The sequence below is a fragment of the Cervus elaphus genome, chromosome 31, assembly GCF_910594005.1.
Source record: "Cervus elaphus chromosome 31, mCerEla1.1, whole genome shotgun sequence".
Taxonomy (NCBI): Eukaryota; Metazoa; Chordata; class Mammalia; order Artiodactyla; family Cervidae; genus Cervus; species Cervus elaphus.
This window is the reverse complement of record NC_057845.1, coordinates 37769780-37788701: the sequence shown is the minus strand read 5'-3', so window position 1 is coordinate 37788701 and position 18922 is coordinate 37769780. Positions and strand designations below refer to the sequence as shown.

The window sequence follows — 18922 nt, the reverse complement described above, 5'->3', positions numbered from 1 at the left end:
ATTATGAGAGAGAAGAATTAATTATCTCAGACACTTTCAGAGATATTCATTTCTCACCGTTCACAAAAGCTTGGGCTCTAACATCGGATAAAATTGGTCAAACAATTGTTTTCTTTCAGTATTTATTATTTAGTTTAAACTTTTTATTGAGGTATTATATATATTTGTATATACACACACACACATACACACACACAGAAGTATACATGTAATATACATATATCTTACATATACAGATTGATGAACTTTTATAAGCTGCCACCTGTGTAACAAACTCAAAAAACAGCTAATGTTTTTTGTTTCCTTTTTATTTTTTTGCAAATTTCTTCAACTCTATTTCCCACCATCAAATCCTTATGCTGCCCCAAAGTTAACAAGTTCACTTTTTTTCACTCTACAATACTTCTAAAAGAGAATGAATTGTTCCCCAACTTAGTGAATCAGTATGCTGATGTATTCCAGACAGAAAATATGCAGAACACAACTATTTGAATTACTGATTTAGCATGTTTTTACAAAGGGAAGGAAATTATCTCCATAATAGGATCAACTTCTAGAAGATCCTGACCATACACAGATTCAGGTTTTGGCAAGATAATAATGCTTCACATCAGCAAAATGTGATGAATATAAAGAGAAGTCCCTACTCAGAGCAAAATGGTTCTTTTTAAATATAATCCGAGTTCCTTAAATTCCTAGTATATTGTCATCTATCCAACAAACTTTACTCCACATTTACCTCTTTATAATATTGTCTTGGAATTCTCAAGGCTAGAAAGTTTATTCTATCACTTGTTCTTTGTTCTGTTCGAGGTAGGTTTGTGCCCATTACAAATTATGCCTCTATTACTATTACTATTGTACATAGAAAAGGAAAGAGTCTGGGATTCTTTCTTGCCATATTTCATAATTATCTGAAATCTTCATTTTTTAATTTAAATTACCTTTATTTTAATTTAACTCAGATGGCCAGTAATTATACAACTATTTTTCCTGTTTACCTTTTTTCAATCATTTTGCTTTACGGGTCCCTTGGAAACTTTAATGCTGATTTTCATTACAGTATTGTAAGGCCATGAATTTATATATATTATTTTTCAGTCCAACATTCTTAAGATTTTTATCCTTCCCTGTAGTAGCTACATATATGTTCAATCTCTTAATAGCAGTAGGCATTGTCAGAGTTCAGATTGCCCCAAACACACGGCTGTATCTTTTAAACTCTCCTTCTATGTACTCCAGGATAGTGATTTGTGCAATTAGAGTTTTGGAGAGCTTTAAAATTAAACTAACAGATACTTTTAAAAGTTTTTGATTTTGCCTTCCTTTACCACACATGAAGACTTAATTATGTTAGAAATCATTCAGATACTATCTTGTATATCTCTCTGAGTGATTCCTTCCTGACATATATGAAATCATAGGGAAAATTTCTCTTTGATGGATGAACTAATCATGGATTAAACATCTTTTATTAATCATATGTGGACACAGGAAAAAAAAAAGAAGACTCTTCATGTTACATTATATAGTGTATAAAAGGCTTGAGACAATATGCCCAATATTTATACATGTGTATTCCAGCATTTAAAAGAGCTTTCAAAACAAATGCCAAAAGATGAAAAATTTATCAAGGCATATGCTCATTTAGAAAAAAGTTTCCACGAATAAGCAAGAAAGTAAAACAGCTTGATTTTAAGTACACATGGAGCCAGAGATAATACAAGAAGGGTTTAATCCGGCCCTTCTCTTTTATTTTTTCTAGTGAAAGAGTTGTCTCTTTCAACATACTGCTATTTGCCAGTTCGAGAATAAAAGAAAAACATGATCTTCAATATTTCTCACTATTCAGGCTCTCTCTTTGTCCATTGTTCAGATTTTCAGCTGAATTTGATTTCCGGACATATGATTCAGAAGGTGTTATCCTGTATGCAGAATCTTCTGATCACTCAGCTTGGTTCCTGATTGCCCTTCGTGAGGGAAAGATTGAAATTCAGTTTAAGAATGAAAATACAGTCAAAATGACAACTGGCGGCAAAGTTATTAATGATGGTTTATGGAATATGGTATGTTTTGCAGAATTTATAAAGAATCATTCCACTCTGATGCAGTTTGTATAAAATCATTAATCATTACTTTAATAGTGATACCAAACCAAAATAAGTTTGGGTTTATGTGATGTTGTGTGAAGTGTATTCTACGCACTGTAAATACCTGAAATGGTCTGAGAAATTATTCTCTCTCAACATGTGTGGATTTCCCATAACTGAAGTTGTTTTCAGTTATTTGCTTTGTTAAAAATAACTATTTTGTTTTTAACTTTACCTTTTTTAGTGGCTGTAACTGGTGAACTGTGATATCGCACCTATAAGGTCAAGGGTTATGCAAAGATAACACTGATCTAGGACAGCTACACTGGATAGCCATCAATATTTTTAATGTAAAAGAGAAATACATGTAGTAACAAAATTAAAATTTTAATTTAATTTTAAATTTATCATGTAGATTAGTGGATTTGTACAAATAGGATACACTAGCTGGAGCCAATCAGAATGCTTAGAAACTAGCATTTTTAGGTAATCCCTAAAAGGGAGTCTTTATTTGAATAATCAAGAATAGAACTTTAATCTACTGTATTCAAATGGAACTTATCTTGGAGAAGGGATTACTGTTAGTCTACAGAGGGGAGAATGTCACTTTAAATCAATGCTACTTTCAGCAGAGAAGAGCTGAGAAGACCAGCTTCACCTTAGAATGTGGTGACCCAAAGAGACACTTTCTAAGTCTATGGGAACCGTCAAGAAAGGTCCATGTTAAGCAACCATGTAAAGCCATCACTAAATTATTTCATTATACTTATCCACTCTTGCAATCATATATTCAATACGGATTTAGTAAGCAAGTTTAAAGTGCTATATTCCTGAGTCCAAGGGGCTGAAACCATAGTAAGAGATTGTCCATGTTCTTTGAGGTTAGACTCTTAACAGTTTAATAGTGGATGTGGCACTGTGAACCAATACAGTGTAATGTGAAATATGTTACAGGAAAGTGTAATAAAGAATAGTTGGGTGCAGATGTGGTTCACCAAAAAGGGGGCTATCTGTTGATTGGTAGCCATGGCTTTTGGGCTCCTGACTTTGAAAGAATAGTGGCTTCAGAGGATCAAATGCAACTGTCAGAGAAGGTGTTAAAATTCTTTCACTTCTGTTGCTTATTAGTATAGCTTTTTTTTTTTTTTTTTACCACATCTTTCCTACTACATCTGTATCTATAATATTTGATGCATACAGCTATTCTTCCAGTGTACTGAAGAATACACTTTAATGCCAGCTGTCCCTAAATCACCTAGCTAAAACCACTAAAATCACTTTTTCAGTAAAAGAGAGTAAACAGAATTCTTTTTTCAATGAATTTATACAAATTGAAAGTATCAGCTGTTTGAAGGTGAATTTAAATACATTTCTAGGTAGGATATAATGTATATAAAGAAGAAGATAAATATTTATCTGTGAAGTGATCATGAGTTGCAAGTAGTATTTATTGAAGAATTGTTCATGAGTTATATTCTGTTAAAGTCAAAATTCGGGTTGAATGGAAGGCAGCTGTTCAGTTTCATTCATCTCCTATATTTATGATTCTTGTTAAAAAGAAACTATTATTTAATGATATGCCCATGTTTTAGCTTCAGCATTTAAATTAAAATCTCCCTCTATAAACTGAATACAAGCTTATAGAAAAAGTAAAATTTAAGAACAATTAGCAAGTCGGAGAGAAACTTTGGTAATAAATTTGGTGCTATTGGTTTTTCTTTAAATTGGAATTCAGTGTCTTAACAATTTTTGCACTTTACACTCCCCTGATAAATAGGATTTCTTTTTTCACTCCATACCTTTTATATTTAAGATAGAATGGTAGCAAGGGCTTCCTTGGTGGCTCAGAGGTTAAAGCATCTGCCTCCAATGCCGGAGACCCGGGTTCGATCCCTGGGTCGGGAAGATCCCCTGGAGAAGGAAATGGCAACCCACTCCAGTATTCTTGCCTGGAGAATCCCATGGACGGAGGGGCCTCGTAGGCTACAGTCCACAGGGTCGCAAAGAGTCAGACACGACTGAATGACTTCACTTTCACTATGGTAGCATGGTAGTCCTACTAACTTATAATCCTGATGATTTATTAATGAATTATACTGTTTCAAACAAATTTATGCAGCCCAGAAATTATTTAAAATAAGAAAATATTTTAAATAAGTATTTTAATTTTAATTAATGACAAAGTGATTAAGTTAAACTAACCTATTAACTGGACTATTCACTTTATAGCAGTTGTTTCACTAATTTTAAATTATTTTAAAATTTTAAATAAAATATGTTAAAAATAAAGAAATTAAAATGTATAACTTAGAATTGTTTTATAATTCAGGTAAATAAAATCAAATGTGTAATGACTGTCATTAGAATGGCTATAACCTGTAGGAATAAATATTGATAACTTGTAAGTGATTATTATATTTCATAGCTGGATACAGTCCTAATATTGGTGGAAAATGTATAATTTGTATAATTTCATTTATCCAACAAAATATTTCATGAGCACTTTCTGTGCTATTCCTTCTTCTAGGTGGTGGGGATGCAATAGTGAATAAAACAAAAAAGTCCTTGCTTTTATGGAGCTTGCATTTTGGTGGTGAGATGAAAACTACAAATGTGTCAACAAATAGCTATGTCAGATAGTGATTAATGCTATGAGGAAAAAGAAAAGCAAAGCCAGGCAGTAGAGAATGATGATGGTGAGTGTGCATATGGAGTCAGAAAAGCCATCTCTGATGGGATTCCTTTAAATCCGAGACTTGAGGGCACATGACAACAGATATTTTGGAAAGAAGATAATTCTGTGTCACATGAACAACAAATACAATCTTAGGCTAGAGGATGTGTTTGTTTTTATTTGAGCAGCAACATGAAAGTGAGTGTAGATGCAGTGGAGTGAGAGAGGGAAAGAGTAGTAAAAAGTGAGGTCAGAAATGTGGTCTGGAATAAGACCTTGAATTTTGTGTTAAGTAGAAAGACCCTAGATGGTTTTGAGAAGTGATATGATCTAATTTGCATGTTAAAAGATGATCCTGGTTAGGACCTAATGATTGTTGAAACTGTAGAGAGTAAAGACAGTGGCTCAGTGGTAAATAATCTGCCTGCCAATGCAGACGACACGGGTTCAATCCCTCAGTTCAGTTCTGTCACTCAGTCGTGTCCGCCTCTTTGCGACCCCGTGGACTGCAGCACACCATGCTTCCCTGTCCATCACCAACTCCTGGAGCTTGCTCAAACTCATGTCCATCGAGCCAGTGATGCCATCTAACCATCTCATCCTCTGTCGTCCCCTTCTCCTCCTGCCTTCAGTCTTTCCCAGCATCAGGGTCTTTTCCAAGGAGTCAGTTCTTTGTATCAGGTGACCAAAGTATTGGAGCTTCAGCTTCAGCATCAGTCCCTCCAATGAACACCCAGGACTGATCTCCTTTAGGATGGACTGGTTGGATCTCCTTGCAATCCAAGGGACTCTCAAGAGTCTTCTCCAACACTACAGTTCAAAAGCATCAATTCTTCGGCATTCAGCTTTCTTTATAGTCCAACTCTCATATCCATACATGACTACTGGAAAAACCATAGCCTTGACTAGATGGACCTTTGTTGGCCAAGTAAGGTCTCTGCTTTTTAATATGCTGTCTAGGTTGGTCATAGCTTTTCTTCCAAAGAGCAAATGTCTTTCAATTTCATGGCTGCAGTCACCATCTGCAGTGATTCTGGATCCCAGAAAATGAAGTCTGTCACTGTTTCCATTGTTTCCCCATCTATTTGCCGTGAAGTGATGGGACCAGATGCCATGATCTTAGTTTTCTGAATGTTGAGTTTTAAGCTGACTTTTTCACTCTCTGCTTTAATTTTCATTAAGAGGCTCTTTAGTTCTTCTTTGTTTTATGCCATAAGGGTGGTGTCAGCTGCGTATTTGAGGTTATTGATATCTGAGGTTCAGTCTCTGGCCTGGGAAGGTCCCACGTGCCTCGGAACAACTATTGCCCGTGGGCCACAACTATGGGCTTCCCTGGTGGCTCAGATGGTAAAGAATCTGCCTGCAGTGTGGGAGACCCGGCTTCAATACCTGGGTCAGGAAGACCCCCTGGAGAAGGGAACGGCTACCCAGTCAAGTGTTCTTGCCTGGAGAATTCCATGGACAGAGGAGCCTGGCAGTCTACAGTCTGTGAGGTTGCAGAGTCGGACACGACTGGATGACTAACACTTTCACTTTCACAAGGATAAAACAGGATATGGGATTAGGAGACTATTGCGATAACACAGTGAAAAGAAGATGACAACTTTGACTTCAGTGTTGGTAGTAGGAGTGCTGAGAAGTGATCAGATTCGGAGTATATTTTTAAGATCCAGCCTTTAATTTAAGATAGACTAAAAGCTTTTGGAAATTCAGCATAAAGAGGGCTATAAAGACCCCAAGATAAGTTACTGTCAATCTGTGGTTTTAAACTCTTATCACATCCAATATACTGTTTTAAATATTATATTAAAAATAATATAATTTATAAAAAATATTTTTCAATATGTAAATACTTAAGTTCAAGTATAATATTTGTCAAAGCTTGCTCATATACATAGAATAACATGAAAGCTACAAATGAAGGCTTATGCTGGGGTGTTATTTTACTTTAGAGCATAATTTTTCTCTTCCTGTAGTAGTGCTTTGATATGCCTATTGTCTGGCTACCCCGATTGGTAAGTAAATGCAGAGTTTGCATGTTGAGTCCTACAGTTTTATATGAGGAAATTGCAGCGATGGTTCTTCAGATTGCCTTTATAAGAAAAAAAATTTTATTGTTTACCACTACTTCCAATTTTTTTAGAAACCCAAACTACTTTCAGAATTGGAAAAACCCAATTTAATTTAATGTATTATGCTTTCTTATGACTTCAACTACTTTTGAATTTTGAAACAAAATATAATATGTGTTTAATAAACAATACTGAATGTACTAGCTTCTCTTAATTTATGTTAAAATGTATTCACATTATTGATTTCATATTTATACTATCAGACAAATGCAAAATAAGGGCACTTAAAAGTTTCCTAAGATTCTGTAGAGTGATTCTTTTTTTTAAACTGTTAATTTTATGGCTGCTGCTGCTGCTAAGTCACTTCAGTCGAAAGTGTCCGACTCTGTGCAACCCCATAGACGGCAGCCCATCGGGCTCCCCCATCCCTGGGATTCTCCAGGCAAGAACACTGAGTGAGCTGCCATTTCTTTCTCCAATGCATGAAAGTGAAAGTGAAGTTGCTCAGTCCTGTCCGACTCTTAGCGACCCCGTGGACCGCAGCCTACCAGGCTCCTCTGTCCATGGGATTTTCCAGGCAAGAGGACTGGAGTGGTGTGCCATTGCCTTCTCTGCACACTGGGATTGAAAGATATATATTATAAATGAATGTTTAAATGTGATAGAAAAATACTGATTTTTAACTTTAAAAATATGGTGTTGATTTAGTTTTGATCAAGAATTATCACAGTAAAACACATTTTTATCACCTTTATACTAATTTGACATGTGAAATGTATTGGAACAAATTAACAAGTGCATTAAAATGATTACTTTGGAAAATTATGTACTTGAATAATAACAGGATTTTTCAATCTTATGAAATGCAGTAATGTTTGGTTGGTTTATAATTTTTGTCTCTTTAATTGTAGGTCTCTGTGGAAGAATTAGAACAGAGTATTAGTGTAAAAATAGCTAAAGAAGCTGTAATGAATATAAATAAGCCCGAAAGCCTTTTTAAGCCCACCAATGGGTTTCTAGAAACCAAAGTATACTTTGCAGGAATACCTCGGAAATTGGAGAATGCACTCATTAGACCGGTAATGATCCAAGCTTTTATCATTCATCATGGATGAAATCTTTCATCTGTAATAGATTTGAAAATGTGTTTTTCTGAGAGTCAAATGAAGTTATTTTGTTGAACACACCGACTGTGAAAACTTGAACTGAACGTGGGAAAATAGCATTATCAACCTTTGAAATTATAGTAAGGAAATAAGAAAATGAATGTAGTGTTTTTGAGCCTGTTTAAATTCTCAGCATTACTCATGGAGAAGTAGATTTTTAAAAATTCTTCAAGCATCAGTTAAACATTAACATCATAATAGTTCATACTCAGCCATTAGACTTATAAATGTATATATTTGAGTCCAAAAGTACATTATTTTCTAGAAGCAAGTCAAAGTAAGACTTTCTTAGGTCTGTTTTAGGACTAAAATTTGGGAGACAAGTATAGCATGTAAGGTTGAATTTTATTTATTATTTTTTTTCATTTATTTTTATTAGTTGGAGGCTAATTACTTTACAATATTGTAGTGGTTTTTGCCATACATTGACATGAATCAGCCATGGATTTACATGTGTTCCCCATCCTGAACCCCCCTCCCAACTCCCTCCCCATCCCATCCCTCTGGGTCTTCCCAGTGCACCAGCCCCGAGCACTTGTCTCATGCATCCAACCTGGACTGGCGATCTGTTTCACACTTGATAATATACAGGTTTCAATGCTATTCTCTCAGATCATCCCACCCTCGCCTTCTCCCATAGAGTCCAAAAGTCTGCTCTATACATAAGGTTGAATTTTAAAAAGAAAATCTTTGATGGGAATAAAACTGCAGCCTGTCATAAATTGAAGCTAGATATAATAGATGATTTTTCTATATGTGTTTGTCTAACTTCTGTGGAAAAGGTTTCATGAAGGAGACTGATCACTGACCTTGAAGAGTTTAAAATTTTTCATTTGAAGTCATGAATCTGCCAATTTTACACTTACTGGTTTAATTTAAATATTTACTATTTTATATATATTTCAGTCGCCTTAGCTTTTAAAAGATTTGTGATATGATATAAAATCTGAGTTAGTTAACTTATGTCAGAGTGAATATACCTGTCCTTTGAAATTGATAAATCAAGACATTTTAAAAGTAAAATAAATTATTAAAAAAAAATCAACTATTTATGAAATGGCTACATGTCTGAGTGTGGCTGGATGCTTTGGTGAGACTAAAGAATGCAAAACACTTTTGTTCCTGAAAAGGCTTAGTGTTTTATGGCAAGACAAACCTATGTTGTAAATATAGTTAACAAAAAGCAAAAGCAGCTGAGAACTCAGGGCCACAGCTAAAAGCATTCGTGGAACTAGAGAGCAGAAAAGTTAGTGCCGGATGATACAGGAGAGGCAGGTGGGGCTTGGGGTGTTAAAAATCATTAGGATAGATGTTAAAAATCATTAGGATCCCAGTGAAGGTCTCTGATGTTATAAACGCACTTTTACTGAAAAAGACTGTCATCTGTAGGAGACCTTGGAAAAAATTTAGATAAAATTCTAAATATTTTAAAACGTCATCAAAGAAGAATTTTGCCCTTAAATGAAAATCTGTATCCAGTAATATAATCAATAAGTATAGTAATATCAATAGACATAGTAATATAATCAACAAAGCCCCCCTTTTTTAAGTTTAAAATGCATTCATTGGTCTATACTTTATATTGTTAGATTAACCCTCGTCTAGATGGATGTATTCGAGGCTGGAATTTGATGAATCAAGGAACTTCAGGAGTAAAGGAAATCATTCAAGAAAAACAAAATAAGCATTGTCTTGTCACTGTGGAGAGGGGTTCCTACTATCCTGGTACTGGAGTTGCTCAATTTAGCATAGATTATAGTAAGTGATCTCATATTGTATCTTTCTCTTCTCACTAATGTTTACATTTATTCATTAACAAATAGCAAAAATTCCTTGCTGTTTTGAATTGAAACTAAATCTGTGTCATATCTAAAACTAGCCATAATGATTGCTTTTTCTCTTGACTATGGGTTGTTTTTCTTCTGTATTTAATAATTTTTGGCTTAAAGATGGGTGTCAGATAAAACAGTAGAGACTGAGATAAATCATATTAACATTTGAAGATAAGCATATCTGTCCATTTGCTAGACTCTTAATGAGAGGGCTTGAATCAATCTAGTCAAGAGTTAAACTGCTTACGTTTTCTTGTTTTCATGACTACCCTTCAAATTCCTTTAATATACCGTGTTCTTAGGGTAATGGCTGGTTTGCCAGAGGACCTCTCTTTATCAATTTAAACTTTTACCAACAGAAGAAAGTTTATGCTCAAGATTTGTTTCTAATTAGAGAGTTGAAAAAGTAAATCTTGTAGTTTTGATTATCCCAGTTTCTATTGAAATTGAATATCTCACCATATTTTTATTAGGTATTTGTGTATCTTAATTATTTTGTTGGCTTCTATGTCATTTTCTGTTTTATGAGTTCATTATTTGAGCTACTAACAGTATTTAGTATGAATTTAGGGTAAATTTGAATACTCTGATTTAAGAAAAAGTCAGATTTTAACTTTATTTGCAGCCTTAAAAGTATTACTATAGTTTTAAGGAAGCATCTTACTATTGCTTTCTGTTTTTTAAATGTAAATGAATACAATGTCATTAACTTTAGCTCTGTTCTGAATATAAAGGTTTTTTTTAAAAAATACATTAACTGAGTTGATGATTGAATATAGAAAAAAACTAGGCCCATGATAATTTGTTCCAATGGAAGAAAAGCTCTGAAAAGAAAATGAAAATAGTTTTATTGTACCTGAATTTACTTTCATAAGTAACTAACTAGTTGTTTCACAGATAGCATAAACGTGGCCTACTTTATAATTAATGTTACATTATAATTTCTCCACATCTGCATGTTCATTTTGAGCTTGTTAATGTCCTACAGTAAATTTACTTACTTCAAAATGATTATACAGGTTTTTTTTCCTCTTGGGTGGAATTTAAAGGATTATAGTGAAAAATGTAATAGTATTAGATGTGGCTAAATGGAAGAATATCTTGTCAAAGGAGAATTATTTTCTCCATTCACATTCACCCTTTTAAAGCCTCAAAGTGGTATTTGGGCTATTGTTATACATTTGTTTGTATTAAACGGGGAAGACTTCATTCAGATCTTAAGCTAATATTTTCAGATTATTAGTTTACAACTTATTTCAAATTATTAGAAATCAAACTGTTTTGAAATCATATTAATTCAGCAAACATTTGTTAAGTGATTACTGAGGAAAGCAGTAAAAAGAGACTTGCAGAGCTTGCACTCTAGTTGTATAGATTTTCGACCTAATAATTAAGAAAAAGAATGTTAAGTATTATAAGATAATTACAGAAGAGTTCTTATTAGAATTTCAAAGTTAACTGTTGGCTTCAGAATATTTCTCTATTATCAAACCATCCCACACCCCTATGTATAGAGATCAGATTTTTCTTTCCCACTGCTCTAACCTGACTCCTATAAGGAAGAGAAGTACTGGGCTGGGGTTGGCAGCTGTACTCAGATTTTCCCTCAGAAATATTACAATAAATTTGTCGTACTTTCTTGTATTTTAAAATACAACCACTCTGAGATTTTGAGCATTGGAGAACATGTGAGACAGAAGGGAGAGCTGTTAAAGAGCGAATGGAAAATTCATAATAATTCTAAACACCACAACCCAGAATTCTGTTGTCAGAAGAACTAAAGGATGAGAACATCTGTGTGTTTCTTGCCGGCATTAAAAACTGTTATCTCTTGCTCTGTTTTGCCTAGGTTATATAGATCATTGAGAAAGAACTAAATTCTATAATATCACTCAAAGATGGCTTTGAATATTAATAAGATTATAGCTAATTCTTCTGGTGCACTTAGGAGTACATTGATCCTGCTTCTGTTTCATTGTTTAAACAGAGAATGAATCCAATCCCGAGGCTTGGCAAATCAATGTGTCCTTGAATATTCGCCCATCAGCGGGCACCGGCGTTATGTTGGCCTTGGTTTCCGGTGACACAGTGCCCTTTGCCTTGTCCTTGGTGGATTCCGCCACTGAAAAGCTTCAGGTAACTTGACTCTGAACCTTTATGATCCTTATTTTGTATTTTTTAAAAATCAGTAAAATGGATAGAATAACAGTGTTTACCTCAAAGTGGTGTTTTGAAAATGAAATGAGATAACTTACATAAATTAGTTGGCATGTCATTAAAGATTGAATAAATATTCATTATTGTTACTTTTTTGCTGGCTTATTTCCAAGGTTTGAACTGAGCGGTAAGGGGATAGGGGAGAATGGAAAAACCTGTGTATTGTATCTATAGTTTAGATTAGGCAGACTCCCACAAAGGCTGCTTGGAGCCTTCTCTGAGTACATGGAGATCCGCCCTTATTCAGAATCTTTGAAGTATCATGGGAATTTATCTGTACTAACAGAATAAAAGTGAGTCTGATTGCAATCCACTCTGAAATATTCAGTGTCTAATTATACTTTTTTTGTGCTTTCTGATACTCTTAATCTTTTCTCCTGTAAGTAAATTAGAAAAGACTAGGGAAAACTAAAACCAGTGTACTTGGCTTCCTACTGGCAACTCTGCCTTGAAATTAGAAGGAAGAACAGAAAACACTCTCAGATAAAAGAAAACATGAGAGTTATCAGAAGGTCTGTATTATTCAGCCTTCTATTAGAGATTAATAATTTTATCCTTGTGTCATCCACAGTGGATTCCAACAAGTTACCGCAAGTAGCTTTCATTTGTGCCATGGTTGACTTGGATGTTCTCTGTGACTTTTAGAAACAGACGTATAATTGAATAATGCCCATAGTGATAAAAAGAGATGCTGTTTACAACTTAAGGGATGGTTGTGGGGAGTTTCTGATGGTTAACTATAAGCAACCTGAAAAAAATCCTGTTAAGTTTTGTCTCCAGTAGACTACAGGAGCTTGCTACATTTGGGTTTCAGTTTTTTGGTTTTTTTAAAAGCAAAACGGAAATCCTGCCTTCAACACTACATTCAGAATAGTAGAGGAGGTTAACACGTGCCATGTCCTTGATATTTATTTTACCTTGTCTATGTTTCATGTGTTTCTGTAAATACTTCAGAATATCTTTCTGCTATCTGGAAAGCAGCATAACACCCATCTCCTTAGTTTTGATTTTATTTTCTCTCCCTTTTTATATTTCCTCTATATGCTGGTAAGCTATCTGCATAGATGACTCTTGGCAAGTTGAGTTAATTTAGTGTATCAGCAGTTTAAAACATTCAAAAATAAATACACACACACACACACACACACACATATATGTATGTATATATATTTGAGAACCTTCTGATAAATACTCTGTAACAGTCCTGGTTTTTCTTTCTCAGAGACGTCACTCAGTTTGTCCCAAGTCTATAGGATTTCTTGTGTGGCACAAATAAACCTTTCAGTCTTGCTGGATGTGCTTACTAAAGCACTTTAAGTTTTCTAGGTCTTTTCCCCAACAAAGAATGATTCAGCTCCTTCCTTTTCCATATGTAAGTTTTAAAATTGGGAAGGCTCATAAAAAGAAATTTGTTGCTTAAGATACTACTTAAGTTCCCATTGGTTTCTTGAGTTTTCAGAACCTGCTGTACATTCACATCTTAGCTAAACCTGGAGTTTGTAAAATTAATATATATTCAAAAATAATGATTATGATAATAGACGTTTTTTCATTTAAACTTGAAGACTTGATCATATTTTCCCCACCTCATTGAAATTCAGTTTCTTGAATTTTAAAAACCAAAGTCTCTTTTAATTGGCATTACTGTTAGTATTTGTTTATAATGAGTCTTTGTTCTTCAGGATATCCTGGTATCTGTTGAAAGTATGGTAATAGCTCGGATACAGGCCATAAGTCTATGTTCTGATCAGCAAACCTTTCTGGAAATCAGAGTCAACAGAAACAATTTGGAACTATTGACTCAGCTTACAAAGGATAGCTTCCACTCTGAAGACTTTCAAAGACAATTTGCCATCTTGGATGAAGCAATGAAAGGAACAGTGGCCACTTACCTGGGTGGCCTTCCAGGTATCTTCTTACTTTGTTTTCCGTTTTAAAAAGTGTTTTTTTTTTTTTAATGAAATTGACACTATTTTAAATATGCAATTTTAGTAAAACAGCATCTGTATATATAGAGAGCATATGTAATTGTAGTAAAGGGGCATCAGAAGGGAAGAGAAAATTCCAGTAACCATTATTCTTTTTCTGGGGGCTTGCATGAACATTTTATTGGTCATTTTTATTTAATTTTTTTAATGGTAAACTGAAACTAACCAAGTTTTGATGCATTTGACTATCCTAGCCACAAATGATTTGCTATTTCATTTTATACTCACAATTGTCTTCCGAGTTTAATATTTATTCTTCAATTCAACCATCACTCACCCAATATTTATTAAGATCCTATGTCTCAGGCAGTAGGGACACAGCAATAAACAAATGGATACAATCTCTGCTGTTAAGACCCTTACCATCTAATGACACAGGCAAATATTAAACAACTGATTAAGAAAATATTTTAAAAATTAAAATTTTCATAACTTCTATGAAGGAAATGTAGGGGTTGCTTTTAGAGCCTGAAAAGTGAGGCCTTGATCTGGCTGGGGGGGCCAGGAACAAGCTCTCTGAGGAAGAGAATAAGATACAACTCTGATATTTGAAGGATTAAATGAAGTTTACAGGTAATCAGGGTGGAGATTGGAGCTAGTATGCAAATTGTCCATGGCAGAATGGAAAGGGGTTGACATGCTTGAGGAATGTATAGAAGATCAGTAGCATGAGAGCACATTGAGCAAGGGGGATGGTCATGCAAGAGGAGGCTGTGAAATGGGTGGTGGGTGGGATTATTATAGACCTGGTCCAGAGTCCTGCGTCTTATTGGAGCCGGAAGAATCATTAAAAAGTTTTAGACAAGGAAGTGGTATATCAATGATGCAGTTTAAGAAAATTCCCCTGCATGATGGATGCAGATGGACAGGTGGGAGATAAAAGTGGGTGAGATGAGTTGGGGGCTAATGAAGCGGCTCAGATGAAGAAGCAGTTACAATAACAATGGTGACAACTATACTGCCTCAAATGGTGCATAACAAACAGTCTGGGCATTGTTCAAGTGTTTCAAGTGTATCATTTAATATTTAAAGTAGTCCTATGAGGAAGATACTTTTGTTATCTCCATTTTGCACATGAGAAAGCAGCGGAAACTGTTGGACTGGGGTGATGTTAGTGGAGATAGGATACAGTGACTAGACTGGAGATATATGTGGGAAGCAAAGCTAATAGAAATTAATGATTGAAAGACTCTCTTAGGTATTTGGCATGAGCAGTTGCGTAGGTGAAGATTCCATTTACCAAGACGGGGAAAACTGGAGGAAAAGTGGTTAATATGGGAAAATATGACATTGGCATCAACACTGTACTTTAAATGACCAAAAAATTGAGGCAGAAAGTTTTTTAGAAACACTTTTGAATAGTTTGGTGTCTGAACTTCAGCTAATCTTTAAAATACTTGAACTGCTCAGTGTGTTCATTTCCCGTATGTGGACATTTTCTCTAGGCTTTGGGGGAATATAAGTAAATAGACTGTAGCAGCGCCCCCTGGTGGTCCAGTGGTTGGGATTTGGTGCTTTCACCGTTGCACATGTGTGCATGCTAGTGGCTTCAGTCTTGTCTGACTCTTTGCAGCCCCATGGACTGTAGCCTGCCAGGCTCCTCTGTCCATGGAATCCTCCAGACAAGAATGCTGGAGTGTCTTACCATTTCCTTCCCCAGGGGAATCTTCCTGACCCAGGGATCGAACCCACATCTCCTGCATTGAAAGGCACATTCTTTACCACTGATCCACCAGGAAAGCCCTTTCATTGCTGTGGCCCAGGTTAATCCCTGGCTGGGGAACTGAAATTGCCAAGCCAAGTAGCACGGCCAAGATATATATATTAAAATGATTTAGTAAATAGGTTATAAAAGTTATAAATAGATCCATTAGCTAGATAGATCCATTGATAGGTATACATGCATAGTTACATTAATGTGGTGAATTATTAGGAAGTATAATTATGGTTCAGATGAATGAATTCTAAGTACATTGAAATCCACCTACTACCTTATTCACAAATTAGTTGAATGCAATTTTAGGAAATCAAACAAACAGTGAAAGAGTTCAGAAGAAGTAAAAATGTCAGAATTTCTGTGGTTCCAGGACTTTGTCAATAGCACTGAGGACTAATTTTAGGCAAGATGTGTTTAGAAAGCGTGAGGAAATACTGAGGAAAAGTGGAAATTAAGACTTAAGAATATGAACGAAAAAGCAAGAGAGATCCAGAAAAACATCTATTTCTATTGACTTTGCCAAAGCCTTTGACTGTGTGGATCACAATAAACTGTGGAAAATTCTGAAAGAGATGGGAACACCAGACCACCTGACCTGCCTCTTGAGAAATCTGTATGCAGGTCAGGAAGCAACAGTTAGAACTGGATATGGAACAGACTGGTTCCAAATAGGAAAAGGAGTACGTCAAGGCTGTATATTGTCACTCTGCTTATTTAACTTATATGCAGAGTACATCATGAGAAACGCTGGGCTGGAAGAAGCACAAGCTGGAATCAAGATTGCCAGGAGAATTATCAATAACCTCAGATATGCAGATGACACCACCCTTATGGCAGAAAGTGAAGAGGAACTAAAGAGCCTCTTGATGAAAGTGAAAGAGGAGAGTGAAAAAGTTGGCTTAAAGCTCAACATTCAGAAAATTAAGATCATGGCATCTGGTCCCATCACTGCATGGCAAATAGATGGGGAAACAGTGGAAGCAGTGTCAGACTTTATTTTTGTGGGCTCCAAAATCACTGCGGATGGTGACTGCAGCCATGAAATTAAAAGACGCTTCCTCCTTGGATGGAAAGTTATGACCAACCTAGATAGCATATTAAAAAGCAGAGACATTACTTTGCCAACAAAGGTCCGTCTGGTCAAGGCTATGGTTTTTCCAGTGGTCGTGTATGGATGTGAAAATTGGACTATAAAGAAAGCTGAGCGCAGAAGAACTGATGCTTTTGAACTGTGGTGTTGGAGAAGACTCTTGAGAGTCCCTTGAACTGCAAGGAGATCCAGCCAGTCCATCCTAAAGGAGATCAGTCCTGGGTGTTCTTTAGAAGGACTGATGTTGGAGCTGAAACTCCAATACTTTGGCCACCTGATGTGAAGAGCTGACTCATCTGAAAAGACCCTGATGCTGGGAGGGATTGAGGGCAGGAGGAGAAGGGGACGACAGAGGATGAGATGGTTGGATGGCATCACCGACTCTATGGACATGGGTTTGGGTGAACTCCGGGAGTTGGTGATGGACAGGGAGGCCTGGCGTGCCTCGGTTCACGGGGTCTCAAAGAGTCAGACACAATTGAGCGACTGAACTGAACTGAAGAGTGTGAACTAGGGAATGGGTAATTTCTTAATTGATATGCAAAATAGGCATGTTAAGTCACATATTATGAATTAAATTCAGCGGAAATAGATGATTCCAGGGATATTTATAACAATGATATAGTCTATGATAGTCAGCCAGACTTGAAACCGTTTCTTAACAAATGCTGAGCCCATAGAAAAGTATGGATTTATTCACTACATTGACAAGTTAGAAGTGGGAAATTTGAAGTATATATATATACCATATATATATATATATATATGGTACTGAGAAGGAAGATTAAGAGATGAAAAATATCCATTGGGAATTAAAATTTATGGAGATGAGATGCCAAGAACAGAGGAAGCAAATAGAGAGATGGCTGTTCTGAAGATGAACCATAGTTCTCAGGAATCCAAGGATGTTGCCTAAATATTGAGTTTGATAAGGAGAGTAAAAGCATAGGAAAGCCTTGAGGCCCTATTCACTGAAGTATTATTGAAACTGTTATTTTTCAGAACACCAAACATTACATAACAGTGAATTCCCTATTATGACTTGCTACTGTATGCTCTGCAAGACACTTATTTCTTTGGAAAATGCAGAAATCTACTTATATTCCAGCAATAATAAAAGAGACTTATTTATTGTGACATTTAAAAAAGACTTCCAAGTAGCTATAATTTTGAGTTGAAAAAAATGTCTTAATAATGCTTAACCTATTGCTCAGATTTAAGGAGAAAGTAAAGTAGAACACCACAAGTAAGAATGCTATTTTCTATTCTTTCTTTTCTTTTAGGATTAGAATTTAACTGAAAATGAGCAATCTGAATAATTCCTCTAACTATAAGCAAGTAAGATGCTAAAAGTCTTGGGCTAATATTTTAATATTCTGTTTTAACAGATGTTCCATTCAGCGCCACACCAGTGAATGCCTTTTATCAAGGCTGTATGGAAGTGAACATTAATGGTGTACAGTTGGATCTGGATGAAGCCATTTCTAAACATAATGATATTAGAGCTCACTCGTGTCCATCAGTTTGGCAGAAGACAAAGCATACTTAAGGCATTTTTTCTCTGCTGATAATATCTTTTACCCTGTGTAATTATACTTATGTTTCAGTAATAGCTGAAGTGTTTTACCTACAAATGTGCATATCTTGATTATTTTGTGGTACCTTAACCTTCCTGGAATTTTTAAAAGGTCCTTTTTCAAGAAAACAAGATTCTCTTGTGATATGAATCACATTAAAAAATATTCTTACCTCTATTGCTGTCTAGAAACTAATGAAACCTATAAAAATGTTTAATTTGAATTTTTTGTTATAAATGACATTTCTTCTTTTTTTATGTTTGTAAAAGTAAAGTTTAATTTTATCATCACGAACTAGGGTTTAAATATCTATTTTGTTTGTGGGGGGGGGAGGGGCGGGGGGAGGGGTCAAGGAAGTTAAACCTTTTTTTAGAATCCAAACAAAAGAATGTGTGACTAAATTCCATTGTTACCTGTCCTCCCAAGTCAGTCTTCCAATAAGGGACGTTCTGCCTGGTGTAACTCGAACGAATAGGAGACCGAGTTTGGTTCTTCAGAA

General features: G+C 35.4%; 1 protein-coding gene across 1 annotated transcript in view; it reads left to right on the top strand.

Moving 5' to 3' along the window:
* Positions 1 to 18717, top strand: part of PROS1 (protein S) — a 68760-nt gene extending 50043 nt beyond the window's left edge. Inside the window, exons 10-15 of the mRNA XM_043892911.1 lie at positions 1877 to 2066; positions 7748 to 7915; positions 9592 to 9760; positions 11822 to 11970; positions 13734 to 13959; positions 18235 to 18717. Of these exons, the coding sequence (XP_043748846.1) occupies positions 1877 to 2066; positions 7748 to 7915; positions 9592 to 9760; positions 11822 to 11970; positions 13734 to 13959; positions 18235 to 18395 (1063 nt within the window). The 3' untranslated portion in view covers positions 18396 to 18717. The remainder of the gene's footprint in view (positions 1 to 1876; positions 2067 to 7747; positions 7916 to 9591; positions 9761 to 11821; positions 11971 to 13733; positions 13960 to 18234) is intronic.
* The last annotated feature ends 205 nt before the right edge of the window (positions 18718 to 18922 follow it).